Consider the following 25,133-nt stretch of genomic DNA (forward strand, 5'->3'; position numbering starts at 1 on the left):
AAAAAAAAGACATACAGGGGGAAAAAAAAAAAGGGTGGAGCCGATGCTCCTGGGCAGGAGACTTGCCAATGGAGCTAAAAGAACTGTAATGCTTGTGCAGGGCAAAAGAGGCCCGAGTGTGCCCAGTGCATGGGTTGCATGGCTCCCCCACTGGGTAGCGGAGGCCAGGGTAGTGTGGCGACAAGAGAGTCCTGCAGGCTCTGATAGTGTGGCGGGAGCTGGTAATAGAGGCCCGCAAAGCCCTGCAACAGAGCTGAAGGCTCAGTCGCGTGTGACAGCTGGAGGCAGCAGAGACGTGAACACAGCTTTTGACCTGAACCTTGGCATGCCTGCCTAGCGACATAAGAATGGATATGAGTAATTTAGGGTAGTAGTTCCCCTTTGGGGAATCTGTTATTGTTTACTGCTTGGTTTTTATGAATAATAACAGCTTTCACTTTGCCAACACCGTGTAAGCTTCTCTTGTGTCTGGCTGATTCACGGATGAACGTAGCACCCATAGAATGGCTGAAGGATGCCAGAGGGTTGTGTCATTCGTAGTAGCCTAGAAGTTTGAGGCACAGCCTGGCTGAGTGTGCAATGTAGACAGCGCATACACTGACTCACGTCCATAAATGCTTCTAGCCATCCGTATTGAGATATGTTCATATTTTTTAGTTTCATGAGTGAAGTCACTACGTCACTGATGTTTGATTTACATTTCCCTTACATAAAATCTAAATCCAGGATCAGTAAATGTATATTGATCATTCATTAGTTCTTCAACTAATTGCTCATATCTTTTTCCTACTATTAAACTTTATTATATAGAGGATATGTTTTTCAACTGATCCTGTTTTATTACAGGATAAAAAGAAAAAAATCAAATATTTATTCTAATATAGGTATTCTTTTAAACATATAATATTTTCTTTTATCTAATTTATCATAATTTTGTGTTTGCATTTTTCACTGATATCATGGAGTCTTTCATCATATAAATGTATTTGTAGGTGACCTAAATGGAGTAAAAATAAAATAACACTATTTGCTATTGACTCGGGTGTTTTGTTTTGTCCTATGGTTTATAATTTCCTCTTTCTACAACAATGAAGAAAATATTAACTTTTTTCTAGCATTTTATATTTTAAATAAGTAAATATTTCATCCTTATGGAATTTCCTTTACTGCATGTGTGAGGTGGAGACAGGGCTGTTCTCTCTTCCCTTGCATTTCCCCTCCTCCCTAGACTCCCTAGAACTCTCAGTTCTTGTTACAGGTAGGGGTCTTAGTTTTTTTGTGCTGTTATAAGAAAAATACCACAAGTGAGTCAATTTGAAAAACAGAAATTTATTTGTTCACAGTTTAGGAGGCTAGAAGTTTGAATTCAGGGTACTGACTCAAGAGAGACTCTCTCTGTGGGTACTTCAGGAAGATCCTCGTCTCTTTCAGTTTGTTTTCTTTAGTTCCTTCTTGATCTCCACATGCAACAGTCTTTCTCCATTTGTCCCTCCTTGTGTCTGTGCCTGATATGTTCCATTTATATATCAAAAGTGATTGCCTTATAACACACCTTACATTGAGACTGCCTCATTAGCGTAACAAAGAAAACCCTATTCCTAAAATGGGATTGCATATACGTGTATAGGGGTTAGGATTCCAACATATATTTTTGGAGGACATGACTCAATCCATAACAGTAGGGGAGAGCAATTTAGCTTCCAGTGAATGGGGCCAGTTCAATAAAAACATGGTACAAATTGGTTTGAACCCACTGCAAGACTTGAGAGAATTACAAACAAAAATTGACAGAACTAATGGGAGATGTAAATAAAGTCACAGTAACGGTTTGCAAGTTTCATACTCCTAGCTAAGGAACCCTAGTACAAATTGGTTAAGCACTTGGCTGCTAACTGAAAAGTCAGTGGTTCAAACTCACCAGCTACTCCTTGGGAATAAAGACCTGGTGATCAGCTCCGATAAAGTTTACAGCCTAGGAAACCCTATAGGGCAGTCCTAGTTTGTCATATAGGGTCTCTATGAATCATGATCAACTCAAATACACACAGCAACAGCAACAACTCAAAAACTGATAAAAAAAAACATAAAAAATATCCATAAGAATATATGTCTGAATAAGACCATTTAAAAACTTGACCTAATGAGTACATAGACATCCCTTCTACCCCAAGGAGAGAACCCACGTTTTGATCAGGCGTGTGTTTCAAAATTACCAAAATGGACCACAGAGTAGGCCATAAAGGAAATCCCAAACAGTTCCAAAAGATTGCAATCATCTAGACTGTAGTTTCTGAATACTGTGGAATTAGATTATAAATCAATAGAGAAGATAACAAAATTCTCAACTGGTCAATAATGACACTAGGCAACTTTAAATACCCACAGGCCAACTAGTGCATCCAAGAAAAATAAGAAAATATTTTGAACTGAATGATACTGTTGCTAGTTGCCATCATTGGTTGCCAACTCATGCACAACAGAAAGTTGTGCCATGATCTGCTGGGGATCGGATTTTGTGATCCATAGGGTTTGTCTTAATGTGGAAACCACACCGAAACCTGTTCAGCATCATAGCAACATGCAAGCTGCCATTGACAGACAGGTGATGGTTGCCCATGAGGTGCAGAGGCTTGATTCAAACTGGGTCTCTTGCATGGGAGGGGAGAACTCTGCCACTGAACCCCCATTGTTCAAATGATGTCGTTGTTAGTTGCCATGGAGTCAGCATCATCATCAATCACAAAAATCACAAGGATTATTTTCATGATAATAAAAAACCAAACACCCTCTTTTCCTCTCCTTTCCACCCATTGTATCCATTAATAAGACCTTTGGTCTCTATATAGTTGCCTGTTCTAGATAGCTCATATCAATGAAATCATACAATATTTGTGACTTGTTTTATTAACCGTCATTTTTTAAGTCAGTGCACACATCTCATCATGTCTTTCTTTTTTCCCCCTGCATTTCATTTTTCCAAAGGTTACTTGAAAATATTTTTAATATACTAACCTTTGTGCATGAACATTCTTACATATCAAATGCCCACCATTTCTCTTATGTTGTAAGAAACAAAAATTAGAACTTGGACTCCGATTCCTTCAACAACGTTAGCCTAATTTTTCCTTCAACTTATTCAGGCCACTTATATTACAATGGTATAATATAGGGCCACACCCCTTTCTGAGATACCAGTTTCCCAAAGGTCCATCAAGATGATATGCCTATTTTTATGAAACTGACCCTAAATTTTCATATCAAGTTAAATGTTTTGAAATATCTGCATCTTAGAGATTAAAAATACCTGCACCAAGACAATTCCAGTAATTCCATATTATTTTATCAGTCTTGGAGGAATTACAGCCAAAAAGCTCCTTGGAAACAAGGATGGTGAGACCTGGGCTTGCTTACATTGAGCATGTCACCTGGAGAGACCAATATTTGGAGAAGGGCATCATGCTTGGTAAAATAGAAGGTGATCCACAAAGAGACCCTCCATGAGATGGATTGACACAGTGGCTACAAAAATGGGCTCAAACATATCAACAATTTTGAGGATGGTGCAGTCCAGGCAATGTTTCTTTCTGTTATACCATAAAGTTGGCAGGAGTTGGAGCCGACTTGGCAACAACTAAAAACAGCAACCACCACATTATTTATTCCCAAACTAACAGTTCTATTATTGCACAGACTCTGAACCATTCCATTGCAATCATTAATAAAATACTAGTCTATAGGTCCTTACATAATAATGACATCAGATTTCATTTATGATTGCTACTAGTATTTACTATTTATCATTGGGACAGAACCTCAGTCTGTCTAGTTCACCACTCTCTCTGCAATGAGGGCCACATGTAACTGTTCTTCAGATTCTGTGAGGGATTTCATCATTGACTCCATATGGTGCAAAATACATGAATTATGTTTTTCTGATGAGAGATGGAAATTGTGTATTCCTTCTATAGCAGACACAGCAAAGTCTCAATATATGGGAGTCATTGCTCATGAGAATAAAGGCGCTGACTGTTGGGAAACCTGGAGTGATTAATGCAGACATGTTCACCAGCCACCAACTGGGATTATCCAGAAGAGCCAAATAAGCAGAAATAATGGAAGGGAGGGCATAAAAGGACACAAAGGTGCTCACTAGGACAACCAAACTTTGGGTGGCTCTGGTCTCAGGGGAGGGTCTGAGGGAGAGATTGTACCTATAAATCTGTTTGACTTGATGCTTGTGTCTGTACAGGATGAAAACCATGGAGCTGCTGGCCCAGGACATGAGTCCCAAACACAAAATATCATGGGAGGATATCAATGTTGCAAAGCATGTAAATGTAATATTGTCATTAAGTGGAATAGAACAGTATCCCCAATTATTTTTCTTTGTGATGGATTTGCTCCTTTTGCCAGACATATAAACAGGAAAAATGGCATTGGCCAGCATATGCAGTATTCAGGAGAAGATATTGGAGAGACCAATGTAATTTAGGGCTTTTAGCTTAAGTTCTGCCCTCCTGGAGTTCCTGGGGCTGATGATGATGGCCTGGAAGACACTCAAGAAGCAAGTGCTGCCAACGGACACACCCCTGGCCACTCTGTGAACATATAAAACAAATCTGCATCCAAAAATCATTGAGGAAGCATTTTAATCCAAAAGCTGCCATTGCCTGGGAAACTCCTATAAAGAGAATGACCGAGGAATTGGCTACATTCAGGTGCCTGAGAATCGAGTCTGTGGACCATGACTTACATCCATATAAATAAAAGAAGATTTAATGAATCATGAATGAGAAGTTTCCCTGGGTTCCAAAGACTATCTGGAATATGTGGGTCATTGCTATTTTCAAATCCGAGAATGACATTCTGTCATTTTCCAGGGGCTTTAGATGCAAATTCATAAGCAGAGGGGGTTCTGCATGGAAATATGAGCTGTAGACAGCACTGTTCATGTAAATTAAAATTTAAAAAATTCACTTACCATTACTTCACCCTTAGAATTAAGTTCTAAAATATGTTTTCTTTGCTAATAGATTCCCAGTATTTCCTGTGTTTCTTTTTGTAGCACTCACAATGTATTTGGTCAATGTTACGAACACTTTACCTTTTCTGAATTATTTAATATTCATGGCTCTGTGCTTTAGGTGCTCAAATTATTCTCCTTTGTTGGACAGAGAGAATTTAGCCACAGGGAGGTTGAGACTTGTCATGGATTGAATCGTGTCCCCTCAAAGTATCTGTCAACTTGGCTAGTCCATGATTCCCAGTATTGTGTGATTGTCCACCATTTTGTCTTCTGATGTGATTTTCCTATGTCTTGTAAATCCTACCTCTATGATATTAATGAGATGGGATTAGTGGCAGTTATGTTAATGAGGGAGGACTCAATGTACAAGGTTAGATTTTGTCTTAAGCCAATTTCTTTTGAGATATAAAAGAGAGAAGGGAGCAGAGAGACATGGGGACCTCATACCACCAAGTAAGCAGTGTGGGGAGCAGAGCGTGTCCTTTGAACGTGAGGTTCCTGCTTAGAGAAGTTCCAGCTTTGGTTTGGTTTTCATTTTGAGTAAAATGTAGATACCCTGACACATTTCCACAACTGAACTGGATTTAGTCAATAAATATTAACATGGTAAGACATTCATTCATTTTTTTTGACCACAAATTAAAGTACAATGATATGCATCACAGAAATTATTGTATAAAACTATGCTTTGGTCCAAATCACTGACCATGGAACATGATAGAGTACTTTAAGGTAAAATCTAGGTAAAATCTAAATTAACCCTTATCAGAGACCATGTAATCATGTATTATTATTTTTTTTTTGAAAAATGAAGAGAAACTATCATTACTATTTGTTTTGGAGAAGATATTAAAACATAAGACAAGCACGGAAAATGGAGTCTTGAGTGTTGGATAAATTGAAATGGGAGAGAAATGAGTAGTGAGCTGGGAAATAACATTGGAATATTTTTAAGCAAAAGAAAATAGCACAAGACACATTTGTATCTTAGATTGGAGGCCTGAGTCCTGAATTTTTTTTCTGCTGTCTAAAATAGTCAATTATGAAAACAACATTTCCTTAAAAGTTCTTTTTCTCATTCGGGTTGGAAAATAGTCTCACCATTATCTCATAACAGACCACAGCTACTTTCAATAGATACACATGTACTGCCTTCAGTGAGACTGTCACACCCAAATTACAGAAAAATAATTCTATTTTACCAGTTGCCACCCACTTACACAGGTTATGCTGAGAATTAGATAGTCAGGTTAGCTCCATCAAACCCATTGTTGTATGCACAGAGTGTTTATAGAAATAACTACAGTACTACTGAAAATTTCATTATGATTTTGCACACCGTGTTGAATGGCAGGTTAGTTTTGAAATTGCAATTTTGAAGGGCTGCAAAATTCAGATTATTTTTAAAATTTTTATTGTGCTTTAAGTGCAAGTTTACAAATCAAGTCAGTCTCTCATACAAAAACTTATATACACCTTGCTACATACTCCTAGTTGCTCTCCCTCTAATTAGACAGCACACTCCTGCCCTCCGCTCTATATTTTTGTGTCCATTCAGCCAGCTTCTCATACCCTCTCCAGACAGGAGCTGCCCACATAGTCTCATGTGTCTACTTGAACCAAGAAGCTCACTCTTCACCAGTATCATTTTCTATCCATAGTCCAGCCCAATCCCTGTCTGAAGAGTTGGCTTTGATTATGATTCCTGTTTGGGGCTAACAGAAGGTCTGGGGACCATGACCTCTGGTCTCAGTCAGACCATTAAGTCTGGTCTTTTTATGAGAATTTGAGGTCTGCATCCCACTGCTCTCCTACTCCCTCAGGGGTTCTCTGTTTTGTTCCCTGTAAGGGCAGTCATCGGTTGTAGCCGGGCACCATCTAGTTATTCTGGTCTCAGGCTGATGTCATCTCTGGTTTATGTGGCCCTTTCTGTCTCTTGGGCTCATAATTACCTTGTGTCTTTGGTGTTCTTCATTCTCTTTTGCTCCAGGTGGGTTGAGACCAATTGATGCATCTTGGATGGCCACTTGGTAGCATTTATGACCCTAGATGCCACTCTCCAAAGTGGGATGCAGACTGTTTTCTTAATAGATTTTATTATGCCAATTAACCTAGATATCCCCAGAAAGCATGGTTCCCAATCCCCTGCCTCTGCTACGCTGGCCTTTGAAGCATTCAGTTTTTTTAGGAAACTTCTTTGCTTTTGGTTTAGTCCAGTTGTGCTGACCTCTCCTGTATTGCGTGTTGTCTTTCCCTTCACCTAAAATAGTTCTTATTTACTAGCTCGATGGCACTGGGTTTTTTTGGTTTTACTATCCAGTGAGTGAAAACCCCTCTTCTGGCTGCCCTCCACACTCTTGTAACCATCAAAGAGTATTTTCTTTTCTGTCCAAACTATTTTTCAAGTTCTTATAATGCCAGTCTCATACAATATTTGTCCTTTTGCAACTGACTAATTTCACTCAGCATAATGTCTTTCAGATTCCTCCATGTTAGGAAATGTTTCACGGATTCATCATTGTTCTTTATTGATGCATAGTATTCTATTGTGTGAATACACCATAATTTATCCATTCGTCAGTTGATGGGTAACTTAGTTGCTTCCATCTTTTTGTTCTTGTAAACAGTGCCGCAATGAACATGGGTGTGCATATATCTGTTCATGTAAAGGCTCTTATTTCTCTAGCATATATTCCAAGGAGTAGGATTACTGGATCGTATGGTAGTTCTATTTCTAATTTTTTAAGGAGCGCCAAATTGATTTCCAAAGTGGTTGTACTATTTTACATTCCCACCAGCAGTATATAAGTCTTCCAGTCTCTCCACAACATCTCCAACATTTATTATTTTGTGTTTTTGGATTAGTGCCAGCCTTGTTGGAGTGAGATGGAACCTCCTTGTAGTTTTGATTTGCATTTCTCTAATGGCTTATGATCATGAGCATTTCCTTATACATCCATTAGCTACCTGAATGTCTTCTTTAGTGAAGTGCCTGTTCATATCCATTTTTTAATTGGGTTATTTGTCTTTTTGTTGTTGTGGTTTTGCAGAATCATGTAGATTTTAGAAATCAGATGCTGAATGGAAATGTCATAGCTAAAAACTTTTTCCCAGTCTGTAGGTAACATTTTTACTCTTTTGGTGAAGTCTTTGGGTGAGCATAGGTGTTTGATTTTTAGCTCCCAGTTATCTAGTTTGTCTTCTGGTGTTTCTGCATTCTTAGTAATGTTCTGTATACCGTTTATGCCATGTATAAGTGCTTCTAGCATTGTCCCTATGTTTTTCTTCCATAATCTTTATTGTTTTAGATTTTATATTTAGGTCTTTGATCCATTTTGAGTTCATTTTTGTGCTATGGGTCTTGTTTCATTTTTTTTTTTTGCAGATGGATATCCGGTTATGCCAGCGCCATTTGTTAAAAAGACTGTCTTTTCCCCATTTAACTGACTTTGGGCCTTTGTCAAATATCAGCTGCTGATATGTGGATGGATTTATGTCTGGATTCTCAATTCTGTTCCATTTGTCTATGTATCTGTTGTTGTACCAGTACCAGGCTGTTTTGACTACTGTCAGGGTATAATAGGTTCTAAAATCAGGTAGGGTGAGGCCTACCACTTTGTTCTTCTTTTCCAGTAAAGCTTTGCTTATCCGGGGCCTCTTTAACTTCCACATGAAGTTGGTGGTTTCTCCTTCTCATTAAAATATGTCGTTGGAATTTGGATCAGAATTGCATTGTATCTGTAGATCGCTTTTGGTAGAATAGACATTTGTACAATGTTGAGTCTTCCTATCCACGAGCAAGGTATGTTTTTTCACTTATGTAAGTTTCCTTTGGTTTCTTGCAGTAGTGTCTTGTATAGGTCTTTTACATCTCTGGTAAGACTTATTCCTAAGTATTATATCTTCTTGGGGGCTACTGTAAATGGTACTGATTTGGTGATTTCCTCTTCCATGCTCCTTTTGTTGGTGTAGAGGAATCCAACTGATTTTTGTACGTTTATCTTGTATTCTGATAATCTGCTGAACTCTTCTATTAGTTTCACTAGTTTTCTTGAGGATTCTTTAGGGTTTTCTCTATACAAGATCATGTCATTTGCAAATAGAGATACTTTCACTTCTTCCTTACCAGTCTGGATGCCCTTTCTTTCTTTATCTAGCCTAATTGCTTTGGCTAGGACCTCCAGTACAATATTGAATAAGAGTGGTGATAAAGAGCATCCTTGTCTGGTTCCTGATCTCAAGGGGAATGCTTTCAGACTTTCTCCATTTAGGATGATGTTGGCAGTTGGCTTTGTATAAATGCCCTTTATTATGTTGAGGAATTTTCCTTCTATTTCTATTTTGGTTAAAGTTTTTTTTTTTTATCATGAATGGGTGTTGAACTTTGTCAAATACCTTTTCTGCATCAGTTGATAAGATCATGTGGTACTTGTCTTTTGTTTTATTTATATGATGGATTACATTAATGGTTTTTCTGACATGAACCATCCCTGCATACCTGGTATGAATCCCACTTGGTCATGGTGAATTATTTTTTTGATATGTTGTTGAATTCTATAGGCTCAAATTCTGTTGAGGATTTTTGTATCTTAGTTCATGAGGTATACAGGTCTGTAATTTTCTTTTTTTTGTTGTGTCTTTACCCTGTTTTGCTATCAGGGATATGCTGGCTTCATAGACTGAGTTTGGGAGTATTCCATCCTTTTCTATGCTCTGAAATACCTTTAGAAGTAGTGGTGTTAACTCTCTTCTGAAAGTTTGGTAGAACTTTGCAGTGAAGTTGACCGGGCCAGAGCTTTTTTTGTTGTTGTTGTTGGGAGTTTTAAAAATTTTCCTTTTCAATCTCTTCTTTTGTTAAGGGTCTATTTGGTTATTCTACCTCTGTTTGTGTTAGTTTAGGTAGGTAGTGTGTTTCTAGGAATTCATCCATCTCTTCTAGGTCTTCAAATTTGTTAGAGTACAGTTTTTCATAGTAATCTGATATGATTCTTTTAATTTTAATTCTGCAGATGGACCATGGGCACTCAATGCTTTTGGTTGTAAGGACTGGGAGGTACCAGTTATCCTTGGACCCCTGTTGTGGGTGGCTTGGTGACCTGAGTGGAGCCACCAGTCCTTAGGCCCCTGATGTGGATAGGTGAGGATGCAGTTTAATAGGCAAAGTGGTGACAAACATCAAACACCCACCTCTCCACTACACAGCTGAAACAGTTGCAGTCTACCAACAAGGGCCTATTCTCCTGAAATAGCCCCACACAGGCCTATGCAAGAGGAAAATGTATTCAAAGTCCACGGACTGTTTATGCCTGGACAGGAGTTGGTCTGTCCTGAGCTCCCCAGGTTAGTGGAGCTGGCAAATTATCTTTTCCCCCAATTGTGAATTTATTCCTTCGCCAAGGCTGGGAGAATGGCTCCAGGCACTCAACAGGGCCTATCTCAGGCCCAGGGAAATCAACAGCCACTGAAGCCAGCTTGGGGGCTGGGGGCATGGTAAAATATACGTGAGTACTTAGCTTTTACTGAGAGTGCCGTTCTCTGGTTCTGGACGTGTGAATAGGCTGTGGGGGTGGCTGCTTCTCCCTGAGGAAACTGCGGCTGAACGCTACTACCAGCCTGCCACAGCCGCTTTCGGGAATGGTGTCTGAGGGATCCCAGCGATTCAGGTCCAGTAACCCCTCTCTGCTCCTGAACCGTCTCTTCCTCCACCTGCCGCTCAGTCTGTTTTCTAACTTTGCCTTTGCTATTCAGGGCTCCTAGGTTGTCATAAATATAATTTTTTTACTTGTTTTTTCCAGTCTTTGGTGTAAGAGGGAAACACAGGAAGTGTCTGGCTATTCCACCATCTTGACCCTGCCTAAATGTTATAGTTTTCAATTGCCATGGAGTCAATCCTGACTCATGGCAACCCCATGAGAGAGTTTTCAAGGCTGTGACCTATCAGAAGCAGATCACCAGGCCTGTCTTCCCAAGTGACTCTGAGGATTTGAACTACCAAACTTTTGGTTACTAGTTCAGCTTAACCATTTGCACCACCCAGAGACTTCTAAGCATTCTCTGTAAACATTAATGTATTTCTAACATCCACCATTTATCTTATGATGTAATGCACAATCTTCACAACCTGACCTCCAATTCCCATAAAAACTAAAACTTGAATTTCCTTCCAATTTCATTCCAGGGCACATTCATGACAATGCAGACTATTGACCCCACCCCTAGCTTCTTCTAGAAGGACCATCCCACATCTATTTATTTTTCTATGGAATGTCCTTACAATCCCATGACCAGTTAAATCTTGGGAAAATTTAACAGCTCAGGTTAAAAGCTACACACTTAAAGGCATTTCCAGGATCTCTGCACTATTTCATTACAAAGCATTTTATTGTTGCCTGGACTCTGAACTTCTCCACTACATACATTAATAAGATACAATTACATAAGTATTTACATAATAATTCCAACAGATTTCACTTATTATTGCTATTATTATTGGAAAAGAATCTCCATCATATTCACCAATGTGCAATAAGACCGGATCATAAATGGGCTTAAGATTCTGTGATGGATGAGTAAATCAATAACTGAACTCAGTGATAAATAAACAATTTATATTTTTTGATGAGATGAGAGAATTGTGTTTTCTTTCCAGTGCTCACACAGCAGAGCCTGGATACGCTGGAGTCACTGCTAAGGAGAACAAAGGGGCTGACAGTTGGGAAACATGCAACAAACAGTGGTGAGATGCTTATTAGCCACCAACTTGGATTATTAAAAAGAGTCACACAAGCTTGGAAGATGGAGGAGAGGGTATAAAAAGACACAAAGGTGCTTACCAGAACAAGGATGGTTTTAGTGGCTCTGGACTCAGGGAAAGATCTAGGGAAGAGGTTGTTCCTGTGAATGTGTTGGACCTGCTTCTTGTGTCTGTGCAGGATGAAAACCATGGAGCCACTAGTCCAGGACATGAGTCCCAAACACACAACATCAAGGAATGAAAACAATGCTGAATGTAGTAAGCCTGTGGTTTTGTCACGAAGTACAGAACAGTATCCAAAATCTTTTATCTTTGTGATGGTTTTATTGCTCCTATTGCCAGTCACATGGATAGGAACTATCATATTTACCAGCATATGCAGAATCCAGCAGAGGATATTGGAGGGACCAATGTACTTGGCAAACTTTACCTTAAGTTTTGTCCACCTGGCATTCCTGGGGCTGATGGTGATGGCCTGGAAGACATTCAAGAGGCAGGTGCTGCCAATAGACACTCCCCTGCCCACTCTGTGAACATAGAAAACAAGTTTGCATCCAAAATCATTGAGGAAGCCTTTCCACCCAAAAGCTACTATTGTCTGGGGGATTCCTTTAGAGAGAATGACCAAGGTGTTGGCTACAGTCAAGTGCCTGAGAATCAAGTCTGTGGACCTTAACTTGCACCCAGTGAAATAGAGGAAGAGATAATGGTAAAGAAGAGAGAAATTCCCCAGGATTCCCAATGTTGTCTGTGATAAGAAGATCATCCCTATTGTTAATTCCCTGGAGGGCATTCTCTCAGTTCCTGGTGACTGATATTTGTCTTCAGATCCAGAGGGTCCTGCATGGGAAGATGAGACATGGGTCATATGTATCTTGTCCACTGAAATCCACTGTGCTCTGCCGACCATTAATTCCCACTTAGAAACATTGAATTAAAGTTTTTTTTTCTTTTTTTCTTTTGCTAAGTGATTTCCATGAATGGAATAAAAAACCTTTAAAGGACACTTGCAATACAGAATCACTGCTATGAAGATGGTACATGTGATATCTTCTTTATTCTTCACAAATCTACGAGCAGAAAATACTATTACGTACATTATAAAGTACAAGCCAGGGAGGGATTAAGCACAGAGAAGTTAAGAGATTTGTCTAAATTCACATGCTGGTTGGGGCAGGGAGGGAACTTGAAACTGGCTGGGCTGGTAACCACCATACTAACCTATGAAGCAAATCAGCTGTGTTCTTCAAATAAACCTGATGTATATTTAGTTGTATTGTTACTCCTTGTCATTTGATTTTAGATTGGTGGTACTTGATTTCATAATTTAGCTGTAACAGGTTTGCATTTTGCTTAATGATTTATTCTGTAAGCCAATATCCACAACAAATAAAGGTTTAGGTATCTTATTCAATATATATGCACTGCTTGCATATATATTGACCTGTGGCAAGTTGGTGAGTGCAAGAATGGCTCAATATTAGGATGACAAGGCAAAGCCTCATTTCTCTTATTCCTAGAACAAAAGTACAATGGAACCCATCACAGGAATTATTGAATATTCATAACTGATGTTTTAAACTATGGGCCATGGAACACTAACATGGGACATGGTAGTGTATGGTAGAAACTGAGTTATTACTGATTTCAAATTATATCCTTATCTGTTTATTAATATCTGAGTTAAGTAAAACAACTAACAAAGAGGGAGATTTTTGAAAGATATTAAAATGTGAGATACATACACTAAATGGAATCTGTAAGGTATCAAATCCTGTGCATTTTGTGAAATAATAGAGTAGATTTTTGAATTAATATTAGACTATTTTTTAAACCCCTCAGGAGTCTGTCAGTTTGTCATACTGTGGGAGCTTGCATGTTGCTGTGATGTTAAAGCTATGCCTTCGGTATTCAAAAACCAGTAGGGCCACCCATGGTAGATAGGTTTCAGCTGAGCTTCCAGACTAAGACACTGTAGGAAGGACCTGACAGTTTACATCTGAAAAGAATCAGCCAATGAAAACCTTATGAATAGCGGCAGAACATTGTCTAAAGTGTTAAAAAGCAAAGATGTCACCTTGAAGGCTAAGGTATATCTGACCGAAGCTGTGGTGTTTTCAATCGCCTCATATGCATTTGAAAGCTGGAGAAAGAATAAGGAAGATTGATAGAAGAAATGAAGTCTTTGAATTATGATGTTGGCAAAGAATATTGAATATATTATGGACTGCCAAAGAACAAATATGTCAATCTTGGAATATGTACAGCCAAAATGCTCTTTAGAAGTGAGGATGGCAAGACTTGGTTTCACCTACTTTGGACATGTTATCAGGAGGAATCAGTCCCTGGAGATGGATACCAGGCTTGGCAAAGTAGAGGGTTAGCAAAAAAGAGGAAGACCTTCAATGAGATGGATTGACACAGTGGCTGCAACAATGGACTCAAGATTAACAACCATTGTTAGGATGGTGCAGGACCTGGCAGTGTTTCATTCTGCTGTACGGAGGGTTGCTATGAGTTGGAACCAACTGAACCATACCTAACAATAACAACAACACATTATCAGGAAGACCAATTGGTAGAAAAGGTCATCTGTTTGGTACAGCAGAAATTCCTGAATTGGGATTCAACTGATCAGACGTGAGGGTGGCCTGATGCTTCCCAAGCTTGGGAATTATGTCCTGAGAAGGTAATGTGTAAAGATGTTCAACTTTCTAAGTAATCAAGTAAATACCAAAAAAGCTACTACTTGGTATTGTGACATATAAATCAGAAGACTAAAATGAAAATGACAGAAAATACCAAGTGTTGACACAGGTGTTTTTACCTCAGAGAACTCATACGCTACTGGAGGGTGTGAAAATTAGTACAAACATTTTAGAAATCTATTTGGTAGCATCTCCTAAAGCTGAAGGGATGTAAACATATGACCTAACAGTTCTGCTACTACATCTGTACCAAAGATTTGAACATGACATCAAAATACCAGTAAGCAACATCATGATAAACAGAGAAAATATTGAAGTTGTCAAGGATTTCATTTTACTTGATCCACAATCAACGTCCATGGAAGCAGCAGTCAAGAAATCAAAGGACGTATTGCATTGAGTAAATCTGCTACAAAGACCTTGTTAGAGTATAGAAATGCAAAGATGTCATTTTGAGGACAAAGGTGCTCCTGACCCAAGCCATGGTATTTTCAATCGCCTCATATGTATGTGAACACTGACAACTAATAACGAACACTGAAGAAGAATTGATGAATACCGTTTTAAATTATGGTATTGGTGAAGAATATTGGCTATACCATGGGCTGCCAGAAGAATGAACAAATCTTGCTTGTAAGTATAGCCAGAATGCTCCTTAGAAGCTAGGACAGTGAGACTTCATCTCATGTACTTTGGACATGTTATCAGGAGGGACTGGAGCCCTGGTGGTGCAGTGGTTAAGAGCCTGGCTGCTAATCAAAACATTGGCAATTCGAATCCATGAGCTGCTCTTTGGAAACCCTGTGGGGCAGTTCTACTGCTTCCTATAGGGTGGCTATGAGTCATAATCAACTCAATGGTAATGGGTGGGGTCATTCAAGATGGAGGGCAGAAGGAAGGCACAATGCTTAGGCAACACTGTCTTTCCGTTAAGGGAGATGAGAAAATTCAAAAAGGGTGGTCCCATGCACTGCCGTCGAGTAAATTCTGACTCATAGCCACTCTATAGGACAGAGTAGAATTGCCCCATAGAGTTTACAAGAAGGAACAAGGATTTGAACTGCAGAACTTTTGGTTAGCAGCCATAGCTCTTAACCACTATGCCACCAGGGCTTCCAGAATGGTGACAGTTGAATAAAATGATGAACGTACTTAATGTTACTGCATTGTACATGTGAAGATGGTTGAAATGGAAAATGGTCTTTCACCCACATATTAATGACAATAAAAAAAGAAAGAAAAAGTACACAAAAACTATAAATAAATTGAAAACAATATGTGGAATTTAAAGCCAAATACAAAATAATTATACTGTATAATTTCATTTATATACAATATATGATTTGAAAGTGATCTCTGCTCTTAGATATAAGAATAGTGGTTGCTCTTGACAATAGTGATTAGGAGGTTACAAGGAGGCAAATTTAATGCACTCTAATACAGTACTAAGGTATCTTCAACACTTAATATATATTTAAATATATACCAGAATTTTTTAAAGTTGAAAGAAGGGGTGAATAGCTCAGTGTTGCGCTATTATCCTTACATAGTCAAGGTGAAGGTTAAAGGTATTAACTACCTTGACACTATGATTAGTTTTTAGTGTATGCTGAAATTTCTGGGTTAAAATCTAAGAGACAATATTCAACTTTTATAAAAAAAAAAAAGGGGGGGCAAAATACAGAATTATTTAAAAATAACAGCTACAGAAAAAATAGTAAAATAAAGCAGGTGCCACGAAGAGCACATAATAAGTTGCTAAATCCAGTCCCAAATATATCCATTATCATGTTACACACAGGTATACTAACTGATCCTGTGAAAGTCAAATATTGCTTGACTGTATTCAACTGGATATTTTTTCAAGCAATGCAATATAGCTAAGACAGAAAGAATCAAGTAGAAACATGAAAAATGTATTCTACGTAATTTTAACCAATTGATTGGCTAGCATGGTGATATAGATGTCTGATAAAGCAGACTGTAGGGCTAAAGCAGTTTATCATTGTTGTAATTAGTATTATTTTTATATTTCTTATTGGGCAATTTTCCAATATTATTCCTTGATGAATTAGAAACAATCTGGCTGACACACACACAGATTTATACATATATAAATGTATAAATGTGTGTGTTTGTACCACCTCTGTCTTGTAATATGATTGGCTCATACATGCTTGGATTCTGTGTGATGAATTATCAAACAACTGAACCTTGTGCAAAAACACACTGTTTGCTATTTCTGATAATGTGAAGGGATGTTGTCTTCCTTATCTATGCAAAGCAGAGCCTGGAGACACTGCAGTCCTGGTTCATAAGGACAAAGGGGCTGACTGTTGGGAAACACACAGAAGTCAGTGCAGAGATGTTCACTAGCTACCCGATGGGATGATTAAAAACATTTGAATGATGGAGGAGAGAGTGTAGAAAGATACAAAGTACTCATCAGAACAAAGCTGTTTTACATGTCTCTGCACTCAGGGGAGGATGTGGGGAAGGTGGTGTTCCTATGGATGTGTTGGACCTGCTGTTTGTGTCTGTGCAGGATGAAAGCCATGGAGCCACTGGCCCAGATCATCAGTCCAAAACACACAATATCCTAGAATGAAAACAATGCCACATACAGTGACCTTGGAATTTTGCCATAAGGGGCAGCAGAACAATATCCTAAATCTCTTTACTTTGTGATGGTTTTATTGTTCCAATTGCTAGTCACAGTCATAAGAAAAATAATATTTACTAGCATTTGGAGAATCCAACAGAGAAATATGGGGAAGCCCATGTACTTGGAAGTTTTCACCTTAAGCTCTGCCTACTTATTGTTTCTGGGGCTGATGGTGATGACCTGGAAGATACTCAAGAGGCAGGTGCTGCCAGTGGACACACCCCTGGCCACTCGGTGAACATAGAACAAAAAAGTTGCATCCAAAATCACTGAGAAAATCTTTCCACCCAAAAGCTGCCATGGTCTCTGAGATTTCCCTAGAGAGAATGACCAAGGCAATGGCTACAGCCCAGTGCCTGAGCATGAAGTCTGTAGACCTTAACCTGAATTTAGTGATACAAAGGAAGATATAATGGAAAAGAAGTGAAAAATTCCCTAGGATACCAACTGTAGTCTGTCATAAGATCATTCATATTGTCAAACCCCTGGAGGACATTCTCTCAGGTCCCAGTAATGGATGTAGGAATCACTGTTAAGAAGACCATACATGTGGAAATGTCTTTATTCTTCACAAATCTCCTAGGTGGGCACTATTTTTACACTCATTTTAAAGACAAGGAGAACTTAGGCACAGAGAGGTGAAGTGATTTGTTTAAATTCACAAGCTTGTTAGGGGTAGAAAGGAGACTTCCCCCTGGCTAAACTGGCTTCAGAGACAGTGCTTTTAACCACCATGTTGTGGTAACCAAGCTTGATGTCTTTTTTATTCCAGTAATCCAGATCTGTCTTCAGTTTTGTTTTGACACCTTGTCAGTTCATTATACACTGATATTTTAAAATGTTGGTTGTAACAAATTTCCACTGATGCCTAAAAGTTTATTCCACAGGCCAATATTAATTATGGATGAAGATTTGGAGAAATTAATAAAAGATAGACTGATTGCAGTAGAATACTACAGGAAACTTCCCTTATGACCAAGTTGGATTTAATGAATCCAAGATTGTCTGGATATTAGGATGACAACAAATCACATATCTGCTCTTATGCCAAGAACAAAATACAAGGGCCCCATCATAGGAATTATTGAACAATCTTATATCGTGCACTAAACTGGGGGACCTGAAACATTAATATGAGATAAAAGAATGGAGTGTGGAAACTAAATCAGTACTACTTTCACTTCATAGTCTCATCAGTTAATGAACGCACAGTTAAATAATACTATTAGCAGTGATGTGAGATTTGTGAAAGATATTAACATGTAAGACACAAATGAAAGATGAGCTCTCTAAGGCATGACATGTTGTACACTTTATACATAGAAATGGTTGATTTTTCGTTGATATTAAGAATAGTTTTCAACCGGAGAAAACAGCTCAAGATATATTTTAGCCTGAAAGCTACTGTGTGAAACCCATTATTATGAAGGTATCTTTTCTCTAAATGCTGCTTCTCTAATTTCAAAAGGGAAAACGGGCTTTCCATAATCAACAGACCATGAATGCTGTCTGGAGACACAATTACTGAAAGAAAACATTTGTATTCTAGCAACGACCATTCAGACAAACTATTTCCGCACAGGGTTAGATGACTCACGTAATTTCATCCTGCTCTGAATTACAAGTATGGAGCTCTTACAGACACACCTCTAGAAACCAGGAGGGATTGGGGTAGAGTCTACGACTCCCATCTCTCTATTCCAGCTCAGCTCAAACTCAGGAATTGGTCCTCCTTCCTGTGGGGCTCTGGGCCAGTTTTCAACCCAGAAAATTTCTTTATTCCAGTATGATCCCTTATCCAGACACTGATAAACCTCCTTCACTTGCAGCCTGTGCCTCTGAGATGGTAAAAGAAAATACTCACCTGACTCCTTCCCACTGTAAGGATGGTGGGCTTAGTGTAAAGGTCAAGACAGCCATTCAGTGTGTGAGAGGGAGAGAGGCAAACCCTGATATGGGTATGTGATGCTGTGACCTCAGCTCCCCATAGAACTGCAATTATCACCTCACCTGTCATTTCAGTGACACCTCACAATTGGGCAGTTGAGAGTGTTTTGTAAAAACTTTCTTTCAGTTGCCAGTTCTCGGAAACAATTAAAAGTTTCTAGTGAGGATCTCCAAAGGGGCCTCTAGTGTTCTTGAGAGAGATGTTTCTGATGATCCCTGTAGGCAGACACTTGTAAAAGTTGGATTGTTTGAAAACAGCCATTGCAGACAACAGGTTGTGTGTTTGGGAGGCGCTCTTCCTTTTGCATCATCCCTGCAGCTGACAGGGGCTCACACAGGAAAGCAGGAAGTGCTGAGGTCTGACCCATGAGGGACTGGCAGTGAAGCAGCTGTTTCTCACTGCATCCTGTGCTTCCCTGACACGTTCCTTGTCCAAAAGTATACTTGATCCTTAATCCTCAGGCTCCTCAACTCTGAAAATAGGCAGGCTCTGAGCAGAGACAGTGAAGGAAACAGAGGCCCAGAGAAAGACTTTTCCAGAAGAGACGAGTGAAAGGAAGAAAACGGTACCTTGAATTTATATTGAAATCATTAGAAACCAACTCAGTGCAAATGTATTGGAAGGTATAGCTGACATGGATATTTTCTGGCAATGTATAGTTAATTAATATTGATCCAAGAAGTAGCAGTACTGGACTAAACAATACCAATAGAAAACACAGAGGTGTTTACAAAGGTCTCCACATCATCAGGAAGACCAGTTGCTGGAAAAGGACATCCTGTTTGGTAAAGTAGAGCAATTCCTGAATTTGGATTCAGCTACTCTGAAGTGCCTTGGGACCTGGGGATCCCCAAGCTCGGGACCAGTGTCCTGAGGAGGTAATGGAAATCCCCTAATTTAGAACCAGTAGAACAGAGGTGAGGGTAACTTGGAGGACCCCTAACTTGTGGCTTATTTCTGAAGTGAAGACCTCCTTGTGAGGACTGTACGCCTAACATGTGCAGTTTGGCCGGGTCTGGGTAGTTCGGGTCAGAAGACATTTGCAGTATATTCTTTAGAGAGCTTTAAGATAAAGAATAAAAAATAACCTCTACCATTGAATCACTAGAAAGAGACATGATGTTTGGTAAAGTAGAGGGTCAGCAAAAATGAGGGAAAGCCTCAATGAAATGGATTGACACCGTAGCCACAACGATCTCAAGCAACCGAATGATCATGGATATGGCACCAGACTGGGCAACGTTTACTTTTGTTAGGTAAGGACTCCATAAGTTGAAGACAAATCGAGGGCACCTAACAACAACACTATTGAAAACTTTCTAAATATAGGGAAATCCCTTTTATAGAATAGAGGTGGATGTTAAATAATAGTAAATGATGAATAAATAACAAATAATTATTAAGTAATGAACCTTGCTTAATCTCACAGGTATAAGTGGAATAGAACTAAAAATATTAGTCACCTTTACTTATTTGATTGGCCTAATTAGAATGAGTGGTAATAAGCACTCTTGGTGAGGCTGTAAGGACATAATCACACATTGTTGGTGACATAGAATATCGTTTCAGCTTTTGGGGAAGGCTGCTTGCCAGTTCCCATCAAAATTTTAAACAAGGTGGCCTTTGACCTGGGTGTGAGAAGTCACATTCTCTGACCTAGAAAAATAATCATTGCAAACTTGGGTTGTTTGAAGACACTCAATGCAGCATCCTTTAAATATAGGCAAAGAGTTGAAAATAACTAATATGTCATCTACCTGAGAATGTTTACATGAAAAATTTAATATATGTATTAAATCTATATTAAGAACTGTTGCTGTCAAATCCTGACTCCTGGCAACTCCATGAGTGACAGAGTAGGACTATAATTCAGTAGGTTTTCAAGGCTGTGACTGTCAGAAGTAGATTGTCTGGCCTCTGTCCAAAGGCATCTCTGGGTAGGTTCTAACTGCCAACCTTTCAGTTAAAAGCCAAGCAATTAACCGTTTTTGTCACCTAGGGGCCTACATCTGTATTTACTAAGGAAATAATCTTCGCAACATATTGCATAACTATTGGAAAAGAGCCATAACATTACTTAAAATATATTTAAATAAGCAGAGTGTATAAATGTATATAGACATCTATATGTGCATTTCAAAAATGTTTGGAGATATACAGCACCAATATGAATGTTTATTTCTGGAGACAGTGATTGATACTGAGGTCTATGGAAGTGAAGGAAATATTTTACCCCTTCTCAGTTATTTCAGAAGTATTTGAAATTTTACCCAAAGCAAATGTATAATACAAGACATGTAAGGATGAGTGATTGTTTAGGAAGCATTGAATGTCTTTCTATGGTGCCATAAAATTTGACAATGGTTATGGTGATGGTTGCATTACATGATTGGTGTCACTGGATTGTACACTTGAAAATGTTCAATTGGCAAATGCAGTGTTTTATATATATATATATATATATATATATATATATAACGATTAAAAAAAAATTACACTTACTAACAACTTGAGCTATGTATGTTTGAAAACAAAACCAAAATTCTGTGCTAGTTTCCCTGTTACATTATGAGAAATCTTTATTAGAATAAATTATTCATAGAAAAAAATACTACCAACTATAAGAAATGGTGGCGCATCTGACCTCCTCTAACTTGACAAGGGAGAAAGAGAATCACCATCAGCATCAACTCAAACCTCTTTCCTTCGAGACAGAGGTCAGATATACTGCTCTCTCCAAACTTTTTACCAATTCTGACACCAGCTGTACCTCCCACAGCACTCTCTACTTCTCTGCTGGGTCTAAGGCATTGTGCGAAGTGCGGGATAAATGGTCTCCAGTATCCTAGTAACCCCACAAAAGCTTATATTTTCTTAACAGTCAGGATGAGAAAAGGCAGTAATTTTATCTATACTGCAGGCAGAACTCAAGACTTACCCAACCAGATAACTGCCAAAAACGTGACTATGGTCTCTGGTCACTATATTATTAATGGGTTTAAAACCCACCATCACTATTGGAGTTTTTTTTTACCACTGGATGGGTCACAGTCTACAAAAGACTCCAATTATTAGAAGTCAACATATCATCATTCATATTGTGCCCCACATACAGCCGCTCTGACAAGAGGACTGCAGCTAAATCTTGAGATACCATGCCATGACAAAGTGTGGGGCTATGTGGCTTTGTTTGACACAACACTTGGAACATCCATCGTTGCCCTGGCCATGTAATTTCAAACATATATTTAGCAGCCAGACTGAGGAGAATACTGAAAGAAACATTTGACAAATCTAAAACAATATGATACACTCCATGCATGTTGTCAGCTGCTCCAGAATAACGACTATGCTGAGTACAGCTGCATGTATGAGAGGATATGCAATTCTCAATAATCCACTGCCATTTTCCATGTTCTGTCAGCTTGCAAAGTGGACATACCAGGACACTGAGACTGTCAGATGAGTTGTACCTTTTCTAATTCATTATTGGCTACATGATTTCCTGGTATCCTCCTGGTACTGCTTTATGTTTACTATTCTCCAGGGTTGAGGCAGCAAAAGAGGCTTCCATTTAGCCCTACCATGAAGAACCAGTTTTATACCCCAGTTTTGCAAGCCAAGCAGAACTGCCCAACTGTTGTTTAAAGAAAGGCTCTGAGCAAGGTGTCAATGTCCAGTATGTTTTCTTGAACAGAAGAAATATAATCCAAAAGTAGAAGGAGGGGACTTCCCAATATGCATTTTTATTCTTTGTCCGTTTCACTGGTATGAGTGTTCCTGCATGTCTATCTCTGTAGATCATAACCAAGCCAAAAAAACAGTTGCCATTGAGTTGATTCCAACTCATAGCAACCCTATAGGACAGAGTAGAACTGCCCCATAGTGTTTCCGGGTACCACCTGGTAGATTCGAACTGCTGACCTTTTTGGCTAGCAGCCATAGCTCTTGAACACTACCCTACCAGGTTTACCCCTCTATAGGGCTATAAGCTAACCTAACCTAACCCGTTGCGGCTGAGTTGGTTCCAGCTCATAGTGACCCTATAGCGACCCTGTAGGACAGAGTAGAACTGCCCCACAGAGTTTCCAAGGAGTGCCTGGTTTATTCAAATTGTTGACCTTTTCATTAGCAGCCATAGCATTTAACCACTACACCACCAGGGTTTCCATAGGGCTATAGGACCTGCAGATTTTGGTGTAACACCATGAGTCAAAGAACATTCAGCTCCAGTGTCATTCAAAGCCAGGAACTTTTGTTTGTTCTGTGGGGATCAATGTATTGTCATCCTTAATTAGGCTTTCTCTCCACCCTGGCCTCCCTAGACCTCACAGTTCTTCTTGTAGGTGGGATTCTTAGTTTCTTAGTGCTGTTATAACAAAAATATCACAAGTGGGTGAATTTGAAACACAGAAATTTATTTTCTCACAATTTAGGAATCTAGAAGTTTAAATTCTGGGTACCAGCTCTAGAGAAAGGCTCTCTGTTCCCGTGAATGGCCCTACATTGAGGGGAAACTTGCTCAGGTTGTCACGGGAAGAACGTGGGGATTTCTACCCTGGTTGCTCCTGCAGCACATCCTCTTCTTCTAGAGAGGAGGTAGAGGCTCCCCCAGTCCCTGTTTATCTTCCTTTTGCTCTGTTTTCCAAGTTGAGTCAGTAACCAGCATGAAAGCAGTTGTTCTCAAACCCCTTTCTAGCCTTAGCTCTTCCTAGTGTTTTCTAATCTTTGCTTCTGCTTCACACTGGCCACAACAATAATACAACTCTTGCCCTCCCCTTAGGTAATTAACACTGCCAAACAGGACCCCCTTAGGCACAAGGATTGGTGCATCTAGTCAAGAAAAGCCTCACAAATTTGAGATCAACACTGACCAGTCTTGGGCAGGATATGTGTTCCTTTTCCTAAAAGCAACCGTAGACCAGCCTGGTGGATGCACACTCTGAGTGGCAGCCCAGCCAAAATGGCATTTACGAGATTCAACCTTAATTCTAGTCAGGTTCTATATAAACATCCTTGTACCAGTGTCATCCATAACAAAGCCTACAACTCAGAGAAATGACCATCCCACCCTGCATCAACATGGTGGTCATCCTTAATTAGGCTGGTCAGTTTTAAACCTTCATTAACTTCTGCCAGCCTTGCAGGAGTTTTGGGTCTCTCCCTGTACTCCTTTGGTGATGCACAGGCAGCAAGCAGACTCACGACTGGGCCCACGTTAAAGTCTGGGACCACCCAGGGGTTTCCCCCTGAGGATCCTCTTTTCCTGCCCATTTTATTACAATTCCACTGACAACATCACATCTTGCACCCCACTGGACAAGTGGCATTATCTTCAAACAAGAGGGCAGAGCCAATGGAGCTAAAAGAGCTATAATGCTTGTGTAGGGCAAGAGAGGCCCAAGTGTGCCTCCCTTGGAGGTGTTGCATGGTTCCGCCACTGGGCAATGGGAGCCCAGGTAGTGTGGCTGCAAAGGAGCCCTGCAGGCCAAAGTGGTGTGGCAGGAATTGACAACAGAGGCAAGCGAAGCCCAGCAACAAAACGGAAGCCTCAGACAGCATGGTAGCAGCTGAAGGCAGCAGCAACACGAACATAGCATTTGACCTGAATCATGGCGTCCCTGCCCAGCGACATAAGAATGGACATGGGTAATTTAGAGAAGTGGTTCTCCTTTTGGGAATCTGTTTTATTGTTTACTGCTCGCGTTCTATGAATAATAATAATGACTTTCACTTTGCCAAAACTTTGTAAATGTCTATTGTGTCTGGCTGATTCACAGATGAACATACCATCCATAGAATGGTTGATGGATGCCAGAGGTGTATTTGTCTCATTTCCCGTAGCCCAGAAGTTTGAGGCACAGCCTGTCTGCATGTGCAATGTAGACAGAGCATACACTGACTCATGTCCCTAAATGTTTCTAGCACTGTGTATTGAGATATGTTTATATTATTTAGTTTAATGAATGAATTAATTTAATTAATGAATGAAATCACTATGTCACTGATGTTTGATTTACATTTCCTTTACA

The 25,133-nt window shown here is 39.4% G+C and overlaps 1 protein-coding gene and 1 pseudogene across 1 annotated transcript; both read right to left on the reverse strand.

Annotated features, from left to right (window-relative positions):
• Nucleotides 1-3,922: 3,922 nt before the first annotated feature.
• Nucleotides 3,923-4,838, reverse strand: LOC126086209 (vomeronasal type-1 receptor 2-like; annotated as a pseudogene).
• Nucleotides 4,839-11,613: 6,775 nt separating this feature from the next.
• Nucleotides 11,614-12,618, reverse strand: LOC126086210 (vomeronasal type-1 receptor 4-like). Its single transcript, XM_049902382.1, has one exon. It carries the CDS (start codon nt 12,571-12,573, stop codon nt 11,614-11,616), a length of 960 nt encoding a protein of 319 aa, XP_049758339.1. The 5' UTR covers nt 12,574-12,618.
• Between the last annotated feature and the right edge of the window lie 12,515 nt (nt 12,619-25,133).

The sequence above is a fragment of the Elephas maximus genome, chromosome 11, assembly GCF_024166365.1.
Source record: "Elephas maximus indicus isolate mEleMax1 chromosome 11, mEleMax1 primary haplotype, whole genome shotgun sequence".
Classification (NCBI taxonomy): domain Eukaryota; kingdom Metazoa; phylum Chordata; class Mammalia; order Proboscidea; family Elephantidae; genus Elephas; species Elephas maximus.